The 27047-nt window shown below is 40.5% G+C and overlaps 1 protein-coding gene across 1 annotated transcript; it reads left to right on the top strand.

Moving 5' to 3' along the window:
* The first annotated feature begins 1413 nt into the window (after positions 1–1413).
* gclm (glutamate-cysteine ligase, modifier subunit) lies at positions 1414–20124 on the top strand. Its single transcript, XM_073062714.1, has 7 exons — positions 1414–1908; positions 2072–2137; positions 8811–8895; positions 10760–10816; positions 14698–14900; positions 17460–17574; positions 18371–20124. Exons 1-7 carry the CDS (start codon positions 1774–1776, stop codon positions 18538–18540), a joined length of 831 nt encoding a protein of 276 aa, XP_072918815.1. The 5' UTR covers positions 1414–1773; the 3' UTR covers positions 18541–20124.
* Positions 20125–27047: the final 6923 nt, after the last annotated feature.

Genomic DNA, 27047 nt, shown 5'->3' with positions numbered 1-27047 from the left:
CAAGAACGTGATTCACAGCTAATTGGAAGACCAGACAGTGCAGATTAAATTTGTTATTTGCATGCCATTTGAGTGTCTATCATGTATGAAGAGGGAGGTGCGAGGTGGAGTGCAGTTTGCATTGTAAATATGGAATTGTTCTTTCATCTTTAATCTGAATTGTCATTTGATCTTTAACACATAAAATGCCATGTGGTGTTGGGACAAGCAAGCCTTTTTCTTCCAAAAGAGGTCTCAATATGATGCCTGCTCGACTCTATTTTGTAGAATAAAGAGACTACTTTATATCTACTAGTACTTCTCTCCCGTGACAGTTCATTTCCCTCCAGAGATGCTGCCTGACCTCCAGAGTTCTTCCAGTATTTTGTAAGCTTTGCTCCAGGTTTCCAGCATCTGCATTCTCTCTTGTGTCTGGTGTTCCTTGTGCTCACATATAGCTTCATGATAACAGTTCAGAAGACTGAAAATGAAGAGACCAGACCAGAAACAGGACCAAGAATTCAAATGGCAGGCAACTGAGTGTGTTTGGGTCCCTGGACGACCAGAAGGTAGGAGATTTTTTAAAAAACCATGTATTACGTCCAGAGTTTGAAGGGAAATGCGTTGAGAGAAGAGGCAGGGACATTGATGGAAATGCAGGAGTGAGTGGGGTCTTCAAGGATCAGTCCCTTTAGAAGGCTGAAAGGGGAGAGGTAGCGTCAGAAACATCTTTCGTTCTCTCCTTTCCAAATTGCTTTACCCACAACCTTTCTCATTTCTGACCTTTACTACTTCTATTAGCAGAGCGGTAACTTGAAATATTAACTCTGTTGCACTCTTCATTGATACAACCTGATCTGAAACTATTTATAGCATTGTACGGTTTTATTTCAGATTTCCAGCATCTGCTGTATTCTGGTTTCAGACCACAGTGCTGCAGAAGGTGATGCTATGACTATTATAGGCCAGACCAGATTGCTCCATGTTGAATGCTAAGGCAATATTGTATTGGTTTGGAGCCTCTCTGTCAGCAAGAACATCTATATGATGTCTCAAAAAGGCAACATTGATCATTAAGAACACCCTACCATCTGGGCCAAGCCTTCTCCATTCTTCCATTAGACAGGAGGTCCAGGAGCCTGAAGACCACATCTTTAGATTCAACAACAGCTTCTTTCCCACTGCCATCAGGTTCTCGAACTGACCTGAATATCCCTAACACTATCTGGAATTTTTTTTTCAAATATCAACTTAGACTGATGTCCTTATCTTTTGTTCATTTTGCCTTGCACATTATGTATACTTTATCTTAATATGTTTATGTTGTGTTTCTTATGTTTGTAGAGGCCTGCTGCGAAAAAAAAAGACAAGATGTCATGGTATACGCAATTTATAGATATCTGTGAATTTGAATTTGAACTTGGAGGAGGCTGGGCGGCAGCAGCTCCACGTTACTGCTTTGACCGGCGACACACACAAAATGCTGGAGGAACTGAGCAGGCCAGACAGCATCTATGGAAACTCTTCATCAGGACCGTGGAGTTGCAGTGGGCGGTGTTTAACGCTCTGCGGCTGACTGATCTACATTGCGCAGTGAGCGGCGCTTGCGGGTCCAAGGGGCGGGGCCGTGGCCCTGCAGTGGGCGGGGCCATTCCACAGAGTGACAGGCCGCCAGCCAGCGTCGCGAGTGGGTCGGGGTCGGTGACGCGACCCGAGTCGGCGGCTGCGCGTTTCGCTACGGACGGACGGACGGGGCAAAAGGGGAGGAAAGGCTGGGTTACGGCAGCCGGCACAATGTCGGACCCCGGCGTTCAGATGGCGGGCGGCAGACATCTCTTCGCTCAGGCTTCGGCCGTCTCCATCCACACCGGAAACATTGTTAACTGGAGCCGGCTCAAAAAGAAGTGCCCGACCTCGCCGAGCGAGGAGGTGAGCGGAGGGTGGCTGTGGCTATCGGGGTCGGGTGGGGGGCGGCGTCGTGACCGCCATTCAGGCGCCGATAAGCTGGTGGGCGGGGGCTGGGGCTGGGTCTCCTGGTGCCGCGCCGGTCTGCTCCTCTCTCACTCACTCACTCTCTCTCGCTCTCCTGCAGTTGCAGGACTGTATCCGTGAGACTCTGGAGAAGTGGTGCACCCAGGTCAACCCAGAGCTCCTGGAGGTGAGTGTATCTTCACCTACCTTCCCAGCGTTTCTGTACACTGATATAACCACCTGCTTTCAAGCCATGCTGTCGAAAAGCGTCAGGACCGAAAGTAAACAGACCTCTCAGAGGATGGCAGGGAGCGCCAAGCCATTCAGGCCAGAGCAGTTAAGCGCTGAAGATGGTTTATATGTGGTCCACCATTTGCACAAACATGAGGCATTTATTCTTTAGGATTGTTATGTTTACTCTAACCAGTGGAAGATCTGGTCAGTGTTGCACACATTTCTTTTTGTTAATTGTAATTCTCAAAGTCAGTGTTATCTGATTTATTTATATGTATTTTCCACCTTTGTTCCCCTTTTCTGATATTTGGAGCTGTGAAGTTCTCCATTTGTGGAGTAGAATTTTACTTCTATTCGAAAGAAAAATCCTCCATCCTCCATATTTTTCCACAGTTGGCACACTTTCGGAAGTTCCACTCTAGAGAACTGAGTGCACAAATTTAGACTAACATCATTTCACTTGAGGGATTACAGCTGTCCTCGTTTGTCATTTTGGTTAAATGCAAAAGATGGGGCAATTTCAAAGATGTAAATTTTGCTGGTGTTCTGGCCAATTCTTATGCTAGAACTTTAAAAATATTTACTCTGTGATCTGGTAGGAAGTTGCTGTGGTATGTTACACGAGCACATTTCAAAGGTAATCCATTGGCATTGAAGCCCTGGCACCACCAGACCATGAAAGGTGCTATATAAATGCATGTTTTCCTCCTTTTGCTGCATTGACTTCTGTCCCTTCTACACATCTGAAATAAAATGTTTTTTCTTTTCACACTAATTTTGTAGGAAGTTTCCCTTTTTCATGTGACACTTTAAATTTCAGCAATTCTTTTGCTTTGCTGGAAGATGTTTTCAGGATTAACTGTCCATAACATCTTTGTCCTTTCCAAACTTGGTAATAGTATGACCACTGTGGTTTATAGGACATTAACCATGAACCAGTCATGCTTTTCAGTGGTTTTTAGTGCACTTTTATGATCTCACTTTATGATTCTTTTATTTGTACTTGGATAGTTAAAAATTAAACTTTAATTTAGCTATTTCAGTTTTTTTGAAACAATACATTGGATATTATTGTATATGTAAGTTTTTATTTCTCTCCTGTCTGTCAATGAAGTACTGAATTGTATTATATTAACTTTTCCGGTTTACTCTAAGCATAATGTCTTGTGACAAACTTGGCTGATTTTGAGGAGGTGTTATGTGCAGAGGCGTGAAGTACAATGTCCCTTTTATTCTTACTGACTAACAGTTCTGTACTTTGCCTAAATTATCACACATTCTACATTAGAGCAGGGATGATCAAACTCTACACTTCTATTTATATGTGCTGAAAGATATAAATTAGTGTTTTAATTTTGGATTGAACTAACTAATGGGAGAAGGGTGAGGTGGTTCAAAATTGGGAGGGGGGGGGAAATCTCATCTGAGCCAGTTAGATGAAATATTGTGGCTACATTCATAGATCGGAGGCTGAGTTATTTGCTAACACCTTCAAAGTATTTCCACCAACAAGGCACACATCAAGATTATGATGGGAGATGCTCTCCTGTCTCTGAGTGTTCCAATCTGTGCCCTAAATATTCATTTTCTTCAATAATGCATTGTGGTTGCAGTTTGTTACATCTGAGAAATCTATTGCCAAGGCTATTCCAGCAGTACTTTCCAAACTCAATACTTTTTACAGCATAAAGAACCTCCACTTTAAATATACCCTGTGACTTGGCCTCTACAGTCATCTGTAACAATCAATTTCACAAATTTGCTTTAATCTTATTGTTTATCAAAAGTCTATCTACTTCTGATTTAAGAACTTAGAAACTATGCTTCTGTGTCCCTTGAAACCAATTCCAAGGAAAGAAGGTCTTCCAAAAGTATATTTTGCTTAATCTGCTCTTAAATGGGTGACCCCTTATTTTAAAATAATGACCAATTTTATAATAATGACCACCTAGTTCTAGATTCTCCAGCAAGAAACATCCTTTCCACATCTTCCATGTCAAGTAGTCTCAGGATCTCATATGTTTTAATCAAGTTCCCCATCTTCAAAACTAGCAGATGCAAGTCTAGCTCAGACAACCTACTCTTTCCAGGTATCAGTCTAATAAAGCTACTCTGAACTACTTCAGAAGTATCTATCTGATAGTAAGGAGAGCAATACTTCTGAAGTGATGTAATCAATGGTCTGTATAACCAAAACCTAACCTCCCCAATTTTCATTCAATTATCCGTGCAATAAATATTCTGTTAGCTTTCTTAATTAAATGTACTTAAAAACTAGGCATCGTGTATTTGAGCATTCAGATTTCTCTGCACCTCAACACCATTTTTCTTACTGTGACACAAATTTTTCCCACAACCTATCTATATTCCTTTATAAGCTTCTTGTATTGCCTTAACAACTTTCTTCGTGTCTTCATGAGATGTAGCCACCATATCTTTGCCTTTGTTCATGTTATTTATATAAACTGTAAAAATAGAAGTTTTGGCATTGATCATAGGCACACCACTCCTGCTAATGAGAAAAAGAACATTCTCTTCTACACTGCTTCCTGTTAGCCAGCCAATGTTTTGCTTTCTACACCATGCAGTCTTATTTTTCAGAAAAACACTTAATACAACATCTTATCAAAAGTATTTTAGAAATCTAGGTGTAGTGTATCAGTTCCTCTTTGAGCACAACACATGTAACATCTCCAGAGAATCCTTACACAAAACCAATCCTCTGAGGATTTTGTGAGAAGTTTGTAGCATTTTCCGAGTGATGAGCTGACAGGTCTGCAGCTTCCTCTTTTTTTAAAGAACAACGCACACAAGATGTTAGAAGAACTCAGCTGGTCAGCGTGTATCTATGGCAGGAGGAATAAACAGTCAGCATTTTGAGCTGAGTCCCTTTTTTTTTTAAAGAACAACGCACACAAGATGTTAGAAGAACTCAGCTGGTCAGGGTGTATCTATGGCAGGAGGAATAAACAGTCAACATTTTGAGCTGAGTCCCTTTTTTTAAAGAACAACGCACACAAGATGTTAGAAGAACTCAGCTGGTCAGGGTGTATCTATGGCAGGAGGAATAAACAGTCAACATTTTGAGCTGAGTCTCTTCATCAGGACCCTAATGAAGGGTCTCAGCTGGAAACGATCATCACTGTCCTGATGAAGGGGCTCAGCTCAAATCATCAACTGTTTTATTCCTCTCCATAGGTACTGCCTGACTTGCTGAGTTCTTCCAAATTTTTTTTTGTTGCTCTGGATTTCCAACGTCTGCAGAATCTCTCGCATTTATGATTTCCTATTTTCTAGTGCCCTCTTTCCATGAGTGAGTTATATTGCAACATATCAATGAATCCAGAAAATTTTGGGACATTAAATCCAATGGATCAACATGTCATTGGCTGCTTTTAAGGACTCCAGAATGAAGTTTGCCAAGTCCCAGAGTTGCCAGCCTACAACTCCCATTAATTTGCTTGGTACGCTTCCATGATAATTTTCCTGAGCTCTTCCCTCACTTCCAGTTCCCAATTCAGAACAGTTTCTTGATTTCAATGATTTGAGAAAACTACCTTTTCACTTTGCACAGAGCTAGCTAGTTCTGATGTAAAACCCATAACATCAACCCAGTTTTACTCTCTCCATGCAATGTCTGATGTGCTGTATAATTCCAGCACCTTTTTTGTTTCAGATCTTCAGTAATTGCAATATTCTCATGTTTTTTCTCTCATTCTTCTACTATATCTCAAATTTAATTTTCACTTAGATATTCTTGACGTCTACCCATTTACAGGCAATCCCTCCTCTCCCCTGAAATTTAAAACATAAAATAAGCTGTTAATCATTTGGAACATTTAACTGTGTTTTTATCTGCACAGATGCTCCCTAAGTTGAATCTTTCCAGCACTTTCTATTTTATACTGGGGTTAGAATAGCCTGCTGTCAGATTAATTTCAGAACATACAGCTTTATGAAACTACAAATTCCTTTTGACAATTTTTGTAGTCTATACATAAAAATCACCATAATTAAGACTGTACCATCCTGACAAACTCCTATTATTTATCCTTCTATACTCCCATCTGTGTTTTAAGCAGTGCGTTGAGTATAAATAAGAAAGTTAATTCGGTATGATATAAGTTTGGTGTTGAGCATCAATATCTTGGCCCAGTCTTTGTAGACTGAAGTGTAGCACTGTATCTGGGTCATATCTCAAGTGAGTATTATTGTTTCATTGCCTTTCTCATCCTATTATATGAGCCAAATGTAGAAATCTGAGATGGTCGCAAAGGAAATAAGGCCATGAGATGCAGGAGCAGAATTAGGCCATTTGGCCCATCGGGTCTGCTCTGCATTTCTTCACGACAATCCAATTTTCCTCTCAGCCCCAATCTCCTACCTTCTCCCTGTATCCCTTGCCCTGACCACTCAAGAATCTATCAACCCCTGCCTTAAATATACAAAAAGACTTGGCCTCGCCAACTGCCTGTGGCAAAGAATTCCACAGATTCACCACTCTCTGGCTAAAGAAATTCCTTTTCTATTCTCAAAGGACATCCTTCTATTCTGAGGCTACGTCCTCTGGTCTTAGACTCTCCCACCATAGGAAACATCCTCTCCATATCAGAACTGATTTATTTTCCCCCTCAACACTGTTCTCCTGCCTTCTCCCCCTAACATTTGATGCCTTCACTAATCAAAATCATATCAACCTCTGCTTTAAATATACCCAGTGACTTGGGCCTTCTCGCCTTCTGTGGCAATGAATTTCGGAGATTGACCACCCTCTGGTTAAAGAAATTCCTGCTCATCTCAGTTGTAAAGGGAGGTCCTTCTATTGAGGCTGTGCCTTCTGGTCCTAGACGCTAACACTATTAGAAACATCCACCCTACATCCAGTAGGCTTCAATGAGGTTCTCTTCCCCCCCCCACCACCACCACCCTTATTTCCAGCAAGTATAGGTCCAAACACTCCTTGTATGTTAAGGTAGAGGGTAGTGGCTGGTGTTAGTCTGGTTGGATGTCTGTGACCAGTGATGTTCTGCTGGGATCAGTTGTGGGACCTCTATTTGCATGTATAGAAATTGTAGATTAGTTAGTAAGTCTGTTGCTGACACAAACTGGTGGAGTTGTGGACAGTGAGGAAGGTCACCAACGGATACAGCAGAATATAGATCAATTACAGTAATGGGCAGAGTAAAAGCAGATGCAGTTCAGTCCAGGAAAGTGTAAGGTGTTGCACTTTGTGAGGCCAGAGTGAGGGGAAAGGATACAGCTAATGGCAGGACCCTTAACACCAGCGATGTACAGAGTGATCTTGGTGTCCAAGTTCACAGCTGCCTGAAACGGCCATGCGGTTAGATAAGATGTTGAGGAAAGCATATGGCATACTTGCCTTCATCGCTAGGGGCACAGGGTATGAAGCAGAACCAGGTTTAATATCACCAGCATATGTTGTAGAATTTGTTAACTTTACAGCAGCAGTACAATGAAATTAAAGATCAATAAATATGGAGGAAAAAAACTGACATTAAGTATATAATTGTAAATAGTTGTTAAAATAAGTAGTGCAAGAAATATATTTTTTTTTAAAAACAGTTTTGTAGTGTTCATGGGTTCAATATTTATTTAAAAATCAGATGGCAGAGGGGAAGAAGCTATTCCTGAGTCGCTGAGTAGCTTCAGTGTGACTGTAACAGTGTGAAGAGGGCATGTCCTGGCTGTTGGGGATCCTGAGTGATGGATGCCACCTTTCTAAGGCACCGCTCTTAATGATGTCTGGGATAACATGGAGGGTAGTACCCATGATAGAACTGACTATTTTACAAATTTCTGCCACTTCGATCTTATGCAGTAGCCCTCCCACCCTCCCCCCAAACACAATACCAGATGGTGATGTAGCCAATCAGAATACTCTTGATGGTACACAAGTTATGTGCAGTTCTGTAAGACTTTAGTTAGGTCATACTTCGAGTATTATATAGTTCTGGTCCTCCCATTACAGAAAAGATGTGGTGTCTTTGGAGAGTGTGCAGTAGAATTCACCAAGATGCTGTTGGATTAGAGGAAAAGTAGATATAAGAAGAGATTGAATAAGCTTGAGTTGTTTACTTTGGAGTCTTGGCAGTTGATGTGAGATCTGCTAAAGTTTATAAAATTATGAGAAGTGTAGAGGCAGTAGATAATCAGTCTTTTTCCCAGGGTCAAAATGTCAAATACTACAGTGCAGAGCTGAAAGTAAAAGGGAGAAAGTGGAAAGGGGATGTGCAGAGCAAGATTTTTTTTTACACAGTGGATTGTGTTGCTAGTATTAGTTGCAGCAGATGCAATAGTGGTGTTCGATAGACCTTTTAACGTGGACATGAATGTGCAGAGAATGGAGGGATATGGATCAAGTACAGGAAGAAGGGATTAGTTTTCATTTGGCATCATGCTTGACACAGATGTTGTGGGTCAAAGGGTCTGTTCCTGTGGTGTGCTCTACTAATGTACTGTCTTCACCCACTTCAGTCAGAAAACATCATCAGAATTTTAGAAATATACCATTTGTAACCCTCACCTATTTGAACAAATGCCAGAGAGCTTTATCATCTCTAGTTTCTAATCTCCCAAATTTATTGTCTCTCTTTGATTTATTGCAGGATCCACCTGCTACATTGGAATGTGCCCTTACTCAGGACGTAGACTCAATAAGCCCTGAAGAGAGGGAGGAAGTGAAAGTGTCAGGTAATGTAGGAATATAAATGACATGGGTTGCTTGTCAGTATCCTGTTGAATTTAATGCGGGAACATCAAAATATTCTTCACTACTTTTCCTGCACTAAAGCCAGCTATAGAAACTATGAACTAAAGGTGGTGCCTCAGAGCAAGGAGGGAATAGGGTAGGATAAGGGACTTGGAAATGGTCGGTTTGCTTTGTGGTCTCGGTTGAGCTGTCCTCTTGTGTCTACCTTCTGGGAAAGGACTTGAGTTGCTGTGGATCTCAGCTGCCAGTTTTATCAAGTCCTGCAAAATCTAGGCAATTCATTGTTGGCACATACATGGTGGGCTGAAAAGCTTGTTCTTGTGCTACATGACATCTTTATTAAATTTAAATAGCTGGAAAATCTGAGGAAACCAGTCCCTTTGAAATTATTTTCACCATTCTATTTCTCCAACACAAAGAATGCACATGGAATAGAACTGGGTTCAGCATTTCCCATTGGCGTGTGGTGAAGGGGATGGTATGCTTGCAGGCGGTAAGGGTTGAAGTGCTGCTTTCCTGTTTGAGACTAAGGTGTTTTCTCCTGTTATTTCTTCTCTTCCCTCAATTCATTGTCCCTTTTAGTAAAATGTTACAATTCTCAATTATCAGAGCAGGTGATCTGACAAACTTAAATTGTAAATGTTCAGGAAATCATGGAGAAATTAACTTGTCTGCATGAGTTATGGTTGTGATGATTCTAATAACTTTGCCTTCAAGTTAGAAAGAGACAGCAAAAGAATAAGGCGACAGGTGGAGGCTAATCATAGACTTTTTGAATTAAAAGGATAATATCTGTGCTCTAATTTCATACTCTTGTGAAATAACACATCACACCTCCCTCATTCCTACAAAAATGATCATAAATTTGTGCTTGTTACCAATTCACTGACAGCTGAAGACCTTGCGGCATGTACCTTCAAGCCTGATTTAATCCACCATTCTATCGGAAAAATGCCAGCAGTATCATGAAGGTTCCCACATCCTGTTTGTCCCACTCCCATCAGTAAAAAGGTTCCGTGGCATCCCTGCCAGGACCACTAGACTCATAGAAAACAGGCTTCTCCCAAGCCGTCACATTAATCAACACCTCCACCCCACAACTACTACATACGTCACCTAAAGTCGCTGTGTATGTAACAGTTACTTGCCCTTTTTGTTTTATAGGATTGCTTTTATAGCTTTTGTTTTTAAAATTATGTTCTTTATGCTTATTGTTTTTTAATTCTGCATCAGATCCAGTGTGACAATCATTTTGTTCTCCTTTACAATGGTGTACTGAAGAATGATAATGAAACTTGACTCTTAATGTGGTTCTAGTTTTTCCAATTTACATTATGATGTTTCTCAGGTGAATTTATTTTCCCATTTTCCATCTCCATTGCTCCCAGAGCTACAGCCAAGGCTGAACAAATACATCTTACAAGTTCATAATTTTATCACTCTCATTTTCAATGCCACAGAATTCATTTTCTTTTTTTATGCCTACTTCAGTGTTCAGTCTCCATTCTCCATCTTATATACTTCAGCAGAAAAACCACATCCTTTTCTGATTCCCAAACCATTTTCCAAGTAAATGTTGTCCATACTGCTTTCGTCACTAAATGGAACCAAACACAGTCAACCTCGCGAATTACAAAGATGCAACTTAAGGGTTTTGTGGAGTGTGTTGGCTAGCTAACTGATAAAGAGCTTTGACTTGCAGGTACATCTGTTTTGTGTGAACAATATATTTTAGTTAAATGATTTGTGCTTACATTTGTATGTTTAAAATTATTTTTTAGCTACAATATTTTATTCTATAGTAATAACTACTTCAGGAGTTAATCAATTATTTTTTTAATGCAGCCAAACTTTTCCTCAATGATCCTGACTCCTCAAGCATTAAGGATGCTGTGGAAAAAGGTATGTGTCACTGCATGAGGTATTTACTTTTGGATTTTTATTGTTCTGGTGTACTTTTTTTGATGCATTTGAATGTTTTTAATGAGTATTCAACACATTAGATGAAGTCCACTGCAGCACTAGACACTTGGTGCTTTATAGTGCTGAATGCATTGATATGGATTATTCATGCTGGGTAGTAATGTGCTTTTACGGTAGCTGTGGAATCATTTTATGACTGCTCTTGACTCTTGCAGCTGGTAACAAAGTCGAGCTCACATTGCACCTTTGCTAACCTAAAGATCAAATTACTCTCTTAAAAGAAAACTGACAAAGGAAACTCCCTTCTTGGCACAAAAATAGATCTTTCCCATCTCAAAGGTACACAGTGAAAATTCCTTGAGTGAAAAAATTAGATCAAGTGTAAATGCCACTTCAATTAAACCGCAAATTAGTCATATAGAATTCTGTCTGTCTGAGGCCTCCATCGGTCAGTGTTGACCATGGATATTGCATCCTAGCTGTCTTGATACCCAAACCTGGGCAATACAATATGGAGAGCAAGCTGTTATCCATGTAGCAAGTTCCCCCTCTCCACACAGATGAACCCAAAGCAACGACAGGGACCAGTTTGGTACCAGCAGCTCAGGAGTTGCTAGTCAGCATTGAACTCAATTTAGGACTGCCTTAGAACTCCAGCTTCTGATTTTTTTTTCCCCCCTCAAGGTTTACACTGGAAGCCTTCCTCATAAGTGGGTATAGCTGCAAGGCAGCGGAGGTTTGAGATCAGAGTTTTCCTTCTAGATGAGCTGCCAACCATGGCTGATGAGCCCCATCTGCCCAAAGTGACTGGTTTTAAGGTGCCAGTAACCCACCTTTTCCCCTTCTGTCAGTAGAAACGGTTCTGCTGGGCTTACTGGCTAAGCCACACGTGAAGGCCAGGAGCTGGACTTGGTTGTCAGGGCAGATTTGAGAACATGCCATAGGTAGTGGGAGCTTATCCCCATTACCACCCCGTCCCTCCGGGTATAACAACCTTAAGGAACCTTAAGTCGCATAGCATTAAAGTATTAAGAAATACATAAGCATCTGCTAGGTTATTTACGTTTTTTATGTAGCCTTATTTTATGATGTTGATTAGATAATACCTCAGTGAAATATCACAGGTTTTTCCTGTTTTTAAACAATAAATGAATCCAGCTCAAGTAATATTTGAGGATCCTCCCTCACTTGAGAAGCCTATATCATAGAATCAGAAGAGTATAGTTGCTGAAGAAGCCAATTTGATCTAATCAATGATTATTGGTATTTGTGGAAAACAATTAAGTTAATATTTAGCTATGTTAAATACTGGGAAAAACTGTACAAGATCCTTACAAGTAATGGTGGGAATCGAACCCTGATCAGTGATCGTTGGTGCTGTAAAGTGATTGTGCTAAATGCTATGAAGCTGTGTCATGTAAGTCTTTATTACTAAGGCTGAATTGTCTGGATGCAGAGCCTTTACTTAGTCGGTGCTTTCAGCCATTTCCTGAGAGTTAGCAGGATCTGTTTGAACGGGCTAAAGTATTGTCTCCTGTGATCTGTGGAGAAAACTGAAATGGGTTATCCGCTCTACCTGAACATGTTTGTGAAAGCTCCATCCTTGAGCTGTGGCATTTGCTCACTGGTCCTTGCCTTTGAGGAAGATGGAGATATCCTTGATTGGTGGGGGGGGGGAGGGTGCATTTGTTTTCTGTTCATAAGAAAATAGGAGCTGGAGCAGGCCCACTTCAGCCTCTGAGGCCTGTCCCACTGTTGATATGATCATGGCTGATCTTTGCTGGCCTCAACTCAGATCTGTTTCTAATCCTGTAATTCAAACCTTTCTCCATATACAGGAACCATGAAAATCTAGGTTTTAAATATTCATGGCCCTGTCATTTTGTCTGTAACTCAATTCCTGCACCAATTCAGTATTACTATCTGCTGCAAATGCATACAGCAGTGCTTTGGAGCTGCCACTGAACCTAGTTCGAGTGTAATTGAATCCTAAATATCTTGGTGCCAAATAATGTAGTTTCTGCTACATTAATGACAAGGCTAATGCCATTTGAGAACAAATCTATTAAAACAGAATACCTGAAAGCAGAAACTCTGTCTACTTGAAGTGTTAAATGACATGTACACGACACTGGAAGAACTCAGCAGGTCAGGCAGCATCTGTGAGAAAAGAGTAGCCAACGTTTTGGGCCGAGACCCATCATCAGGAATGGGGGGGGGGGGGGGGGGGGGGAGAGAGAGGGCCGAAGCCCAGTAATAGAGATAGGGGAGGGGGAAGGGCTAGAGGCGCCAGGTGGAGAACCAATCAGGAAGGATAAAGGGGGAGGGGATAAGCATGAAAGAACTGTAGAGGTAAAGGAGCAGAAAGTTGAAAGGGGAGAGAGGCAGAGAGGGACCTAGGATGAGGGGAGGGGGAGGGAATTACCGGAAATTGGAGAATTCAATGTTCATACCACCAGGCTGGAGGCTACCCAGACGGTAGATGAGGTGTTGCTCCTCCAACCTGAGTTTGGCCTCATCATGGCAGTAGAGGAGGCCATGTATGGACATACCTAGATGGGAATGAGAGGCAGAGTTGAAGTGGGTGGCAACTAGGAGGTCCCGTCTATTGTGACGGACGAGCACCTCCGCTTGTTTTTAATGTTTCAAATCCACTATAAATATTAAATTTGATCAGTTTTGGCATTTGTATATGGGCAATATTAGTTCTACAATGCCTGCATTGCTATATTTGGTTAGTCATTTCTGGACTGCTTACTAAATGTCTTGCTAGTTAATATCTCCACATTGTCAAAACTGGAACATTAACTCACTCATATTCTCCCCCATATTCCTTCCCACTCCCACTGACTACTACCATCTTAAACCTATTTACATGGTAATCTCCCTCTTGAAGTCCAGTAGTTTTCCACCAATACTGTGTACAGTCGTGTTATCCTTTTGTTTACTGTATAACTGCATTGTTTAAAAGGTTAATCAGTAGATTTGTTTAATGGGCCATTGGTTAATCAGGACAGCCACTTATTCGGGACAACTCTTAAGGAACAAAAACTAATTGAGTAAAGAGCCAGATTTCCCTTCATTAAGCAGGATACTGTACTGCTTAATTGGCTCAGGAGACTGTTCCTGAATAGTTTCTAATGAGCATCAGACATATGTACTTGTGTGGCCATTGGATACTAAATCGTGCTTGGAGCGAACAGTTTTTAAATGGTGTCAGTTGCATGTGTTTGTGTTCAAAAAGCAGTGATCTTTGTCACTGATATTCGGCAAGAAATAAGCAGTAAGACAATACAGAACTGCTTTGCTCACTGCGGTTTCAAGCATTCAGGCTTGGAGATGCCAGATGGCCAGGAGTGAAAATTAAACAATTTCACTACTGGAAGTTGAGAGCTACAAAGAATTTGAAGGTTACAATGAAAATGAAGAATTGGAGGATGCAGTCATCAATCGCATTGTTTGAAGACAATCCATTAAACCAGGTGTCTGCGCTGATTTTGCTTATTTACAGTAAATCAAAAGAACATGGCAGTGTACAGGGACACTGGATGAATTCCTCCATTAACAATTAGGAACTAATACAGTTTATAGTATTGTAGTAGAATTGATAGAGTTCTAATTTGTTCTGTATTTTATTTAAATACATAATTTGTTACTCAGTTAAATGGTAACTTGCCTTTTTTTATATCTTTTTAACTATTTACATATTTTAACAACTTTAACATCAGCTAATTGAGGCAGCCGCTTAATTGGGCCAAAACGTACTGGTCCTGATATGTCCCAATTAACTGGTTTCCACTGTATTAGAGGACCAAAATGCTGTTGTTCAGGATCTAATGTGAATGCTGTATTTATTGCAGCTTGTTCAGCACTTGCAGTATCACAGCTGGACTCAGTGATACTAGCTCCTCCTCCTCTCACAGATGGAGCTTGTCTTTCTCTCGCACACCTGAAACCTTATTGGGAAGAGCTGGAGACTCTGGTTCAAAGTCAAAGCATTGCAGCAATTGGTACCTCTGATCTGGATAAGGGGCTTCTAGAGCAACTCTATCAATGGGCTCAGGTAACTGGATTGTGTAATTCTTTGTTGATTTAGGAAGACTTCAAGATTTGCTTTTTAAAATGTATCCTTTTTTATTGGAAATTGCTGTACTCAGTTTATCTTAATTAATGCTAATCTTGGAGCAAAGTGGTGGACCAGGATCCATTAAAATGCTAGTCCTAAATCTGAGGCGCTGCAGTGGCAGAGCTAAGAGCTGCTTCCTCACAGATCCAGTAATCCATCTTCAATCCTAGTTTCCAGTGTTTTGTGTAAATTGTACATTCTGTGCATGAGCATGGGTTTCTTCTGGGTATGATTGCTTCCTCCTGCATCTCAAAGTTTGGAAGGTTGGTAGATTAATCATCATCTTTAAATTGTCCCTCATGTAGATGAGTTGGGGGGGTGGGGGGAGAGAACTTGATAGAGACATAAAAAAATTATTGCAGGGTTAGTATAGGAGGGAACTTGATGGTCAGCACAGACGTGGAGGGATGAAGGGCCTATTTCGGAGCTCTATGGCACTATCCCTAAAGTATGTTATCATTGCATGATGTTGGCTTGCCTCAATGCTCCCTGTCTGATCTCAACTAGAATGCTCTTCGATGAACTGGAATTAAACGTGCTACACAGCAAGAAAAAAAAGCTTGCCATAGTTTTTGAAATTGTACTGATGTACAAACCCCATTTCCAGAAAAGTTGGGATATTTTCCAAAATGCAATAAAAACAAAAATCTGTGATATGTTAATTCACGTGAACCTTTATTTAACTGACAAAAGTACAAAGAAAAGATTTTCAATAGTTTTACTGACCAACTTAATTGTATTTTGTAAATAAACACAAATTTAGAATTTGATGGCTGCAACAGTCAACAAAAGTTGGGACAGAGGCATGTTTACCATTGTGTTACATCACTTTTCCTTTTAATAACACTTTTTAATCGTTTTGGAACTGAGGATACTAATTGTAGTAGATTTGCAATTGGAAATTTTGTCCATTCTTGCTTAATATAAGACTTCAGCTGCTCAACAGTCCGTGGTCTCCGTTGTCTGATTCTCCTCTTCATGATGTGCCATACATTTTCAATAGGAGATAGATCTGGACTGGCAGCAGGCCAGTCAAGCACACGCACTCTGTGTCTACAAAGCCACGCTGTTGTAGCCCGTGCAGAATGTGGTCTGGCGTTGTCCTGCTGAAATAAGCATAGATGTCCCGGGAAGAGACGTCGCCTTGATGGCAACATATGTCTCTCTAAAATCCTAATATACGCCTCAGAGTCAATGGTACGTTCACATACATGCAACTCACCAATGCCATGGGCACTGATGCACCCCCATACCATCACAGATGCTGGCTTTTGCACCTTTCGCTGATAACAATCAGGATGGTCATTTTCATCTTTGGCATGGAGAACTCAACGCCCGTTTTTTCCGAAAACTAGCTGAAATGCGGACTCATCTGACCACAGCACACGGTTCCACAGTGTTTTGGTCCATCTGAGATGAGCTTGGGCCCAGAGAACTCGCTGGAGTTTCTGAATAGAGTTGATGTATGGCTTCCTCCTTGCGTAATACGGTTTCAAGTTGCATTTCTGGATGCAGCGATGGACTGTGTTAAGTGACAATGGTTTTCCGAAGTACTCCCGAGCCCAGGTGGCTATAATTGTCACAGTAGCATGACGGTTTCTTAGGCAGTGCCGCCTGAGGGCGAGAAGATCACGCGCATTCAACAGTGGTTTCCGACCTTGCCCTTTACACACTGAGATGTCCCTGAATTCTCTGAATCTTTTCACAATATTATGTACTGTAGATGTTGAAAGACCTAAATTCTCTGCAATCTTGCGTTGGGAAATGTTCCTTTTGAACTGACTAGCAATTCTCTCACGAATTTTGGTACAAAGGGGTGAGCCACGACCCATCCTTGCTTGCAAAGACTGAGCCTTTGATGGACGTTACTTTTATACCCAGTCATGATACCTCACCTGCTACCAATTAGCCTGCTTAATGTGGAGTCTTCCAAACCAGTGTTACTTGAATATTCTGTGCACTTTTCAATCTTATTTTAATTCTGTCCCAACTTTTGTTGAGTGTGTTGCAGCCATCAAACTCTAAATTTGTGTATATTTACAAAATACAATTAAGTTGGTCAGTAAAACTATTGAAAATCTTTTTGTACTTTTGTCAGTTAAATAAAGGTTCATGTGAATTAACATATCACAGATTTTTGTTTTTATTGCATTTGGAAAATATCCCAACTTTTCTGGAAATGGGGTTTGTATTACCTTGCTCTTAAAAAGATTGATTGAAAGGCAGACATAGTGGTCATTCCCTTCAAGAAATGATTTAAAAATGCCTCTTTCAAAAGAGGATTTCTATAAGTGATTTTGCTAATAGTTTGGGTGAAGGGGAGCAAAATCGAGAGATGGATAGGTTCTTTTTGTAGTTTGATTTGAAATTACGAACGTATGATCTCAGAATATTTTGCCACACTAATAATTCAAAATACATGTGTGTTTCTACCTTACATTGCCTGTAACCTATCACTTTCTTCCCACCCACCACCACCCCCTCCCCATGACCTAGGTGAAGCCTAGCAGCAATCAGGTAAATTTAGCTTCCTGTTGTGTGATGCCGCCAGAGCTTACGGCCTTTGCTAAAGAATATGACATACAGTTACTGACCCACAGTGATCCTAAAGGTGAGACTGTGTATAATTGTCTATTCACCAGAAGTGCAGACTCTAATGAGGTTGATGTTTGAGATCAGTTTGTAGGTTGCTTTTGGAGGTTGAGCAGGAGTTCTGGTTCCTCCGTCCCACCTCAACCCATTATCTTTTGTCCTGTCCTTGTAAATTTCTATTTCCTTAAATCTTGGTCAAATCAAATCATTCTCATGAGAGACAATCAAGTGAATCTCAAGGTACCATTAACCATTGGGAACAGCATGAGTGACTCCCACATGAATGTGCAAATCCTGTGCAAGATTTCTTTGGTCATTAGTACTTCATGTTGTATAAATTGGTTGTTTTATAAGCACCATGTTAAGCTGCCTGTTATAGCCGTTTGGGTGGGCTTCAAGATCCAATGGTAATATGCAAAACCAAGCAGTTGGACATCTGGCCAACACTGAAACCTGAGCTAAACCACCAAAAATAACCCTGAACTACTTGATCCAGTAATATATCTCTTTTACTGTGCACAGAAATAGCAGGCTCCCCACCACTGTCTTAAAGGCAACGGATGGGTAATAAATCCAGGCCTTACCAGTGATGCATGCAAATTAACTGTAATGTGTAAAGGTGTAATGGTAAAATCAATGACCATTATGTCTTTGTACATTATAGTATTTCAAGTTAATTTGCAAGTGAAGCAGTTTAGATTTTTTTTAACTAATCAAGTTCTTGTAATGCCAGCAAATTATTCTCTAAAGCATACTTTGTACATTGGAAATTTTAAGTGATTTTACACTAATTACATTATTTCTTTTCCTTCAAGAATTGATCCCCATGTTAAGTTTTCAAGAGGCTGTCGTTGCCAGCATGCAAGACAAACTGGCATATGAATGGATAACTAAGTGGGTACTGCGTTATTCAGTAATTGTTAAAAGCAGAGGAATTATTAAATCAAAGGGTTACTTTGTATATGCTAAAAGAATACATTATTAACATCTTTGACAAACTAGTTAGTTGGAATAGCACTTTTATGAACCAATTTATGCATGATATGCAAAGGATGAATTTTTAGAAGCTGCACTACTGACCAAATGCCTTTTGATCCTTAATCTATTACTGGGTCCAAGATACTTTTTTTTAAAATGGGGGGAATCTGAAAGGAATGGATTGCAAAACCAGTTTGTTTTGCATATTTTGTTTTTTTAAACCAACTAATTTAGTTGGCAGTTCTGTTAAATCGTTTGCCTTTCAAAATGCTTTTTGGTTTAAATCTATGTGAAGAATGTATTTCATGTGGTTCATGTATTTTCTTTCTGGGAACAAGTCTTATGAGCATTTCAAAAAAAATACTAACAGAACACAAGAAAATCTTCAGGTAGATGCTGGTTTATGGTACACAGGCTATTTGGTCTGGCCTCTGTTTGAACCTTTGTTCAAAATAAATTGATTACCAGTTAAGATATTGTTAACTTATGCAATTAAACATTCTTACTGTACTTTTGATTTTTCCAAGAAATGAACTTGCGCTACACTATTAACATGTAATGAAGTTTAGGGTTATGGCATATACGGCAGTAATGTTTCAGAAAATATTGTACTGATGGTTTATTGTTGATTTATAACCACAAAGCCTTGAAGTGGAGTTCATTGGAATGGAGTGAAATATCTTAAATTCTCTCCACACGTCTGTCTCAAATTCTCCACTAACTTCAGATTAGTTAATAAAAGGATGTGTTTCAATGTGTGAATTCCAGTTAGACAACTGGACCTTGGTGTTGCCTGGAAAAGGCATACAGAATAACAAGCCTTTTTCTTTTGCAAATCACTGACTTTTATTTTGATGATGCCTCATTGATAACTTTTTTGTTTAACTTTAAAATTAAGATAATTTCTTTCTTGTGCAAGAACAAAGCCATCACAAAATTGTATTTACTGGCATGCAGCATCACTGTTCTGAGATATCATTTGTTGGCAAGCTCTGTGTCCACGTTGACCATGATGCAGTGAACTAGAGGCAGGTTTGTCATAATGTAGGTTATATTGAGTGGAACAGAGTGAAATGGCAGTGGATTTGCTATGGGCTCTTCTCGTTGTGTCAAGTTCAGTGGTGTCCACCAACAGTGGTGAAATAGGTAGTAGTTTAAAACGTTCTTGTCATTCTGCACGCATGATTGCATCATGTAAGCCACTGGTTTTTGTGGGCAAGGGCTTTTTAAGGAAAGGCCAAGTTCAAATATGATTTAACCACAAGTGCTGGTTTCAATCTACATGCTCATCTACTTGCTGCCCTTAAATCTTGATGACAAATCATGAGGATGCACATTGCAGCATTATCCTTGCATTGATTGAACTTGTAATTTGGGGCTACTTTGGCCATAACTTCTAGTTTTAAAACCAGCAATCAATTTTGTGCTTAACATTTTAGGCTGAAGTACTTTACAAGATTGAATGTACAGTAGTTGCAATGAAATAGTAAATATTTGGAAATAGTGAATCTATGAAAATGTTATATTTTGTTTACTTGGTCATGTAATGCATTTTAAGTGATTTGCACATTAAAAGTGTAATTGAAATATTTCACTGATTTTTCTCTTTATTTTACATCCCTCTTTGTTTCTTGCTGCTTGTGATAGTGTTCGACCACAAGTCAATTAGGCATTACTCTTTTTAAAGTCTATTCCAAGGTGACACAAAAGTCATTAGATCATTGAGTTGCAGATCCAAGGCTTCAGTGGATTCAAAGATTCAGAATACATTTATTATCAAAGTATTTATAAATTATACAACCTTGAGATTTGTCTGCTTACAGGCAGCCACAAAGCTAGATGCCCAAAAGAATTTTTTAAAAAATGAAGATCAACACCCAAATCTGCAGAGCAAGAGGAGAAAAAATACATCATACAAACAATAGAAGCAAGCAACAACATTCCCGGCCAAAGTGTATAGACCCCGAATCCCCGGAGCAGCCAGAGTCAGCCCAAATCCTTGATATCAGTTCTTCATATAGCAGGGCTAATCACCAAGAAGCTTGCAGAGAAGAAGCATGTAACAGTGGGAGCAATCTCACAGCCTTAGTCCTGTGGTGAAAGGAGAACATGTCAGGAGAGTGACTGGAATCTGTGTTTAAATTGATAGAATATGAAAAGCCTGTGTATTTCTTCATTAATGAAGTATATGCAACATGTAATGAGGACAAGTTGAAGTTATAATTTTTATTTAAGCCTTCCACTTCAAAGCTTAACACAGGCACTGGCAAGTCTTGCTGTATTATGATAGAATTAATAGGTAAATGTTACTCTAGAGCAGGGGTTCCCAACCTGGGGCCATTCATTCCATTGAGTGTACTCCACCATTCCATCATGGCTGATCCCGGATCCCATACACCTCCATACTCCATACACCTGCCTTCTCGTCATATCCTTTGACTGATCAGGAAACAATAAATTTCCACCTTAAATATACCCATGGACTTGGCCTCCATCACAGTCTGTGGCAGAGCCTTCCACAGGTTCACTACTCTGGCCAAAAAAAATTACTCCTTACCTCTTTTCTCAAAAAGTCACCCCTCAATTTTGAGACTGTGCCCTCTAGTTCTGGATACCCCACTGTAGGAAATATCCTCTCTACATCCACCCTATCTAGTCCTTTCCACATTCAATAGGTTTCAATGAGATCTCCACACATTCTTCTAAATTCCAGTGAGTACAGGCCCAAAGCTGCCAAATGCTCTTTGTATGTTAACCCTTTCATTCCTGGAATCATCCTCGTGAACCTCCTCTGGACTCTCCAATGTCATACATTCTTTCTGAGATAATGGGACCCAAAACACAATACCCCGAGTATGGTCTAATTAATGTTACAAAGGCTCAGTATTATGTATTTGCTTTTATATTCTATTCCCCTTGAAATAAATGCCAACATTGCATATGCCTTCTTTATCACACTCAACTTGTAAATTAACCACCCAAGAGTCTTGCACAAAGACTCCTAAGTCCCTCTACACCACCTCCAATGTTTGAACCTTCCCCCAATTTGGATAATAGTCTGCACTATTGTTTCTTTTACCAAAATGCATTATCATACATTTCCCAACACTATTCCATCTGCCACTTTCTTGCCCATTCTTCCAATTTGTCTTAAGTCCTGTTGCAATCACATTGCTTCCTCAGCACTACCTACTTCTCCACCTATCTTTGTACCATCCATGGATCCCTTCTTAATGGTATTGGTCCATGGTGTATAAAAAGGTTGAGAACCCCTACTCTAGGGAATAATAGCCATAATTAGTACGTCATTAATTCTGGAAGTAACAATATTAAGTCTCACAATGGTAGAGCCTTAAAGTCAACATGCATGTGGGGGCAAATTGGCTTTGACTTTAAAATATATAAATGGTGCAACGGTTAAAGAATTATCTAATCTCAAAAACATTGATTCTGTTCAGAAATGAGATGAGTAATCCAATAGAGGCTAACTGAAGTTCAAGGATGATGTAACATAGAAAAGCTTTAAAGGTTTCAAGGAACAATAGTAGTCTTGAGAATTGGGAGAATTTTCGAAAGCAGCAAAGAATAACTAACAAACGCTGGAGGAACTCAGCAGATCAGGCAGCATCTATGGAGGGGAATAAGCAATTGACGCTTTAGGCCAAAACCCTTTACCTCCTCTACCTATCACTTTCCATTTCTCATTTCATTTTCTTTCACCTATCACCTGACAGGTACAAGAAATATTAGTGCTTCCCCCCCTCCCCCCACAACTTCCTCTCCAGTCCTGATGAAGGGCCTCAGACTGAAGTGTCAACTGCTTATTTCCCTCTGTAAATGTTGCCTGTCTGAGATGTAAAAGAGTTGGGATGGACTGTAGTTTTTGATGGGCTCTAGATCATGGTCTGGGAGGATGGGGATGCTTTGCTATCGCTCGCATGCTGGGTGGTGGGATTTGATGCTTTCGCTGGAGCAAGTGGGGGGAGAGGAGGGTTGACGCTGTGTGTCGGAGGGGGAGGCGGCTTTGGGGTTCTAACGTTCAGTTATTCTTTGATTTTTTTTCTGTTTTGTGGATGTCTGTGAAGAGTCAGGATTTCAGGTTGTATACTGTATACATTCTCTGATATTAAATTGAACCTGCTGAGCTCCGGCATCTTGGGAGTTGTTCTGGATTTCCAGTATTTACAGAATCTCTTGTGTAAAGGCTAACTAATATGCTGCTAAAATACAATGAAAATAAAGTAGAAATATAAAATCAAATTAAGAAACTAATCAAAATTTAGAGTCTAAAGTCGGTCCCTTAGCAGCTGACATATTTAATTTGGAATAGGGGTTATGCGGGAAGTGTTGGTTTACAATTAAGTGTATCAAAAATAATTAGTAACTAAGCAGCGAATGTATGAGATAATATATGAGGAAGTAGAATCTAAGGAAATGAATGGACTGAGGCTGACAAACCTGGAACTGATGGCTTAGAGTCTAAGACCTTAAGACTTAGGAGCAGATTTAGGGCATTCAGTCTATCAAGTCTGCTCTGCCATGTCATCATAACTGATCCCAGATTGCATTCAACCCCTCTCACCATATCCCTTAATGCCCCGACCAATCAGTAATCGATTAACTTCCGCTATGAATATACCAATGGACTTGGCCTCCACCCAATCTGAGGCAGAGCATTCCACAGACTCACCAGGCTTTGGCTAAAAAAAAAATTCTTCCTTCTCTTCTAAAAGGTTGCCCCTCGATTTTGAGGCTATGCCCTCTAGTTCTGGATATCCCCACCAGAGCAAACATCCTCTCTAAACTATATCTAGTCCTTTGAAATAACCTGTGAATTAATCCTTTGGGAGTCTTGTATGAGGACTCCTAAGTCCCTTTGCACCTCTGATGTTTGAATTTTCTCCCCATTTAGAAAATAGCCTGTACTAGTGTTCCTTTTACCAAAATACATCATCATACATTAACCAACACTGTGTTCCATCTGCCACTTTTTTGCCTATTCTTCCAATTTGTCTATGTCTTGCTGCAATTACATTGCTTCCTCAGCACTACCTACCCCTCCACATATCTTCATATCATCCACAAACTTTGCCAAAAAACTATCAATTCCATTATCTAAATCATTGACAAACAATATGAAAAGTAGTGGTCCCAATACTGACCCGTGAGGAACACCACTAGTCACTGGCAGCCAACCAAAAAAGGCCCCTTTTATTCCCACTCGCTGCCTCCTGCCTGTCAGCCATTCCGCTATCCATGCCAGTATCTTTCTGCAAAGGTACGTTCCAATGAGACGGAAAGAATGGTGGGGTACAGGAACCATGGTGTACAAAGGCTGTTGAAAAGCTAGTCAAGAAGAAAAGCTTACAAAAGGTTCAAAAAACTAAGTAATGATAGAGATCTAGAAAATTATAAGGCTAGCAAGAAGGATCTTAAGAATGAAATTAGGAGAGCCAGAAGGAGCTATGAGAAGGCCTTGGTGATCAGGATTAAGGAAAACCCCAAGGCATTCTACAAGTATGTGAAGAGCAAGAGGATAAGACATGAATAGGACCAATCGAGTGTTACAGTGGAAAAGTGTGTATGGGAACAGAGGAGGTAGCAGAGGTACTTAATGAACACTTTGCTTCAGTATTCACTATGGAAAAAGACATTGGCGATTGTTAGGATGACTTACAACGGACCGAAAAGCTTGAGCATATTGACATTAAGAAAGAGGATGTGCTGGAGCTTTTGGAAAGCATCAAGTTGGATAAGTCACCAGGACTGACAAGAGAAGTTAAGGCTAAAATAAAAGCAAAAGAGGCAGCGTACAAGGAAGCAAAAATTAGTGTGAAAACTGAGGACTGGAGGAATTTTAAAAAAATTACAGAAGGAAACTAAGAAAGTCATTAGGAAAGAAAAGATGAATTATGAAAGGAAATTGGCAATTAACATAAAAAGGACAGTTTTTTTTAAATATATGAAGAGTAAAAGAGTGACATGGGTAGATATAGGACCTATTGAAAAGGATGCTGGAGAAATTATAATGGGTAACAAAGAGGTGGCAGAGGAACTAAATGAGTATTTTGCATCAGTCTTCACAGTGACATTAGCAACATGCCTGATAGCCAGAGGTCTCAGGGAATAGAATTAGGTACAGTCAAGATTACTAGAGAGAAAGTGCTTGAGAAGTTAAATGGACTAAGGATAGATAAGTCTCCCGGACCGGATGAAGTGCATCCACGGGTTCTGAAGGAGGTGGCTTTGGAGATTGTGGAGGCATTGGAAATAATCTTCCAGGAATCAGTAGACTCTGGCACGGTTCCGGAGGACTGGAGGGTCACAAATGTGGTTCCGTTGTTTAAGAAAGGGGGGAGGCAGCAAAAAGAAAATTACAGACCTATTAGTCTGACATCGGTAGCTGGAAAATTATTGGAGTCGATCCTCAAGGATGAGATTATGAATTACCTTGAGGTGCATGACAAAATAGGCCCAAGCCAGCATGGTTTCATGAAGGGTAGATCCTGCCTCACCAACCTATTGGAATTTTTTGAGATAATCTCGAATAAGATTGACAAGGGAGAGGCTGTGGATGTTGTGTATTTGGATTTTCAAAAGGCCACATAAGAGGCTGCTTAATAAGATGAGGGCCCATGGAATTACAGGAAGGATATTGGAATGGGTGGAGCATTGGCTGATAGGCAGGAAACAACAGGGATCCAATTCTGGTTGGTTGCCAGTTACTAGTGGTGTTCTGCAGGGGTCGGTGTTGGGGCCTCTTTTTACACTGTATATCGATGATTTAGATTATGGATTAAATGGTTTTGTGGCTAAATTTGTGGATGACACCAAGATAGGTGGAGGAGCAGGAAGTGTTGAAGAAACAGAAAGGTTGCAGAGAGACTTGGTCAGTTTAGGAGAGTGGGCAAAAAAATGGCAGATGAGATACAATGTCCAAAAATCGGAAGTGCAAAGGGACTTGGGGGTCCTAGTGCAGGACACCGTAAAGATTAACCACCAGGTTGGATCAGCAGTAAGGAAAGCAAATGCTATGTTGGCATTCATTTCAAGAGGAATAGTGTATAAAAGGAGGTGTTGATGAGGCTCTATGGGGCACTGGTGAGACCCCATTTGGAATACTGTGTGCAGTTTTGGGCCCCCTATCTTAGAAAGGATGTGCTGATGTTGGAGAGGGTTCACAGAAGATTCACGAGGATGATTCCTGGAATGCAGGGACTAACATATGAGGAGCGTTTGTCGGCTCTTGGATTGTATTCATTAGAGTATAGAAGAATGAGAGGGGATCTCATAGAAACATTTCAAATGTTGAAAGGGTTGGACAGAGTAGATGTGGAAAGGCTGTTTCCCTTGGTGGGTGAGTCCAGGACAAAAGGTCACAGTCTTAGAATTAGAGAGTACCCATTTAAAACAGATGAGGAGAAATTTTTTTAGCCAGAGGGTCGTGGATTTATGGAATTCGTTGCCACATACAGCTGTGGATGCCCAATCATTGAGGGTTTTTAAGGAGATTGACAGGTATCTGATTAGTCAGTGTATCAAGGGTTATGGGAAAAAAGCCGGAAATTGGAACTAGAGAAGAGAATAGTTTAGCTCATGGTGGAGTTGCGGAACAGACTCAAAGGGCCGAATGGCCTATTTCTGCTCCTTTGTCTTGTGATCTTGTGACTGGATGAGATGTACCCCAAGCTACTGTGGGAGGCGAGGGAGGAGATTGCTGAGTCTCTGGCAATGATCTTTGCATCATCAATGGGGATGGGAAAGGTTCCAGAGATGGGGATGGGAGGGTTGCAGATGTTGTTCCCTTATTCAAGAAAGGGAGCAGAGATAGCCCAGTAAATTATAGACCAGTGAGTCTTACTTCAGTGGTTGGTAAGTTGATGGAGAAGATCCTGAAAGGCAGGATTTATGAACATTTGGAAAGGCATAATATGATTAAGAATAGTCAGCATGGCTTTGTCAAAGGCAGGTCGTGCCTTATGAGCCTGATTGAATTTTTTGAGGATGTGACTAAACACATTGATGAAGGTTGAGCAGTAGATGCAGTGTATATGGATTTCAGCAAGGCATTTGCTAAGGTACCCAATGCAAGGCTTATTAAGAAAGTAAACAGGCATGGGATCCATGGGGACCTTGCTTTGTGGTTCCAGAACTGGCTTGCCCACAGAAGGCAAAGAGTGGTTGTAGACAGGTCATGGTCTGCATGGAAGTTGGTGACTGGTGGTGTGCCTCAGGGATCTCTGGGTTCTGGGACCCCTTCATGATTTTTATAAATGACTTGGATGAGGAAGTGGAGGAATGGTAAAGCTGTAAATTTGCTGATGACACAAAGGTTGGGGGTGTTGTGGATCGGGTGGAGGGCTGTCAGAGGTTACAGCGGGACATTGATAGGATGCAAAGCTAGGCTGAGAAGTGGCAGATTGAGTTCAACCCAGATAAGTGTGAGGTGGTTCATTTTGGTAAGTCAAATATGATGGCAGAATATAGTATTAATGGTAAGACTCCTAGCAGTGT

This window comes from Hemitrygon akajei, chromosome 12 (assembly GCF_048418815.1).
Source record: "Hemitrygon akajei chromosome 12, sHemAka1.3, whole genome shotgun sequence".
In the NCBI taxonomy this organism is placed as follows: domain Eukaryota; kingdom Metazoa; phylum Chordata; class Chondrichthyes; order Myliobatiformes; family Dasyatidae; genus Hemitrygon; species Hemitrygon akajei.
Note: the sequence above shows the minus strand (reverse complement) of the source record. Positions and strands in the feature narration are given on the sequence as shown.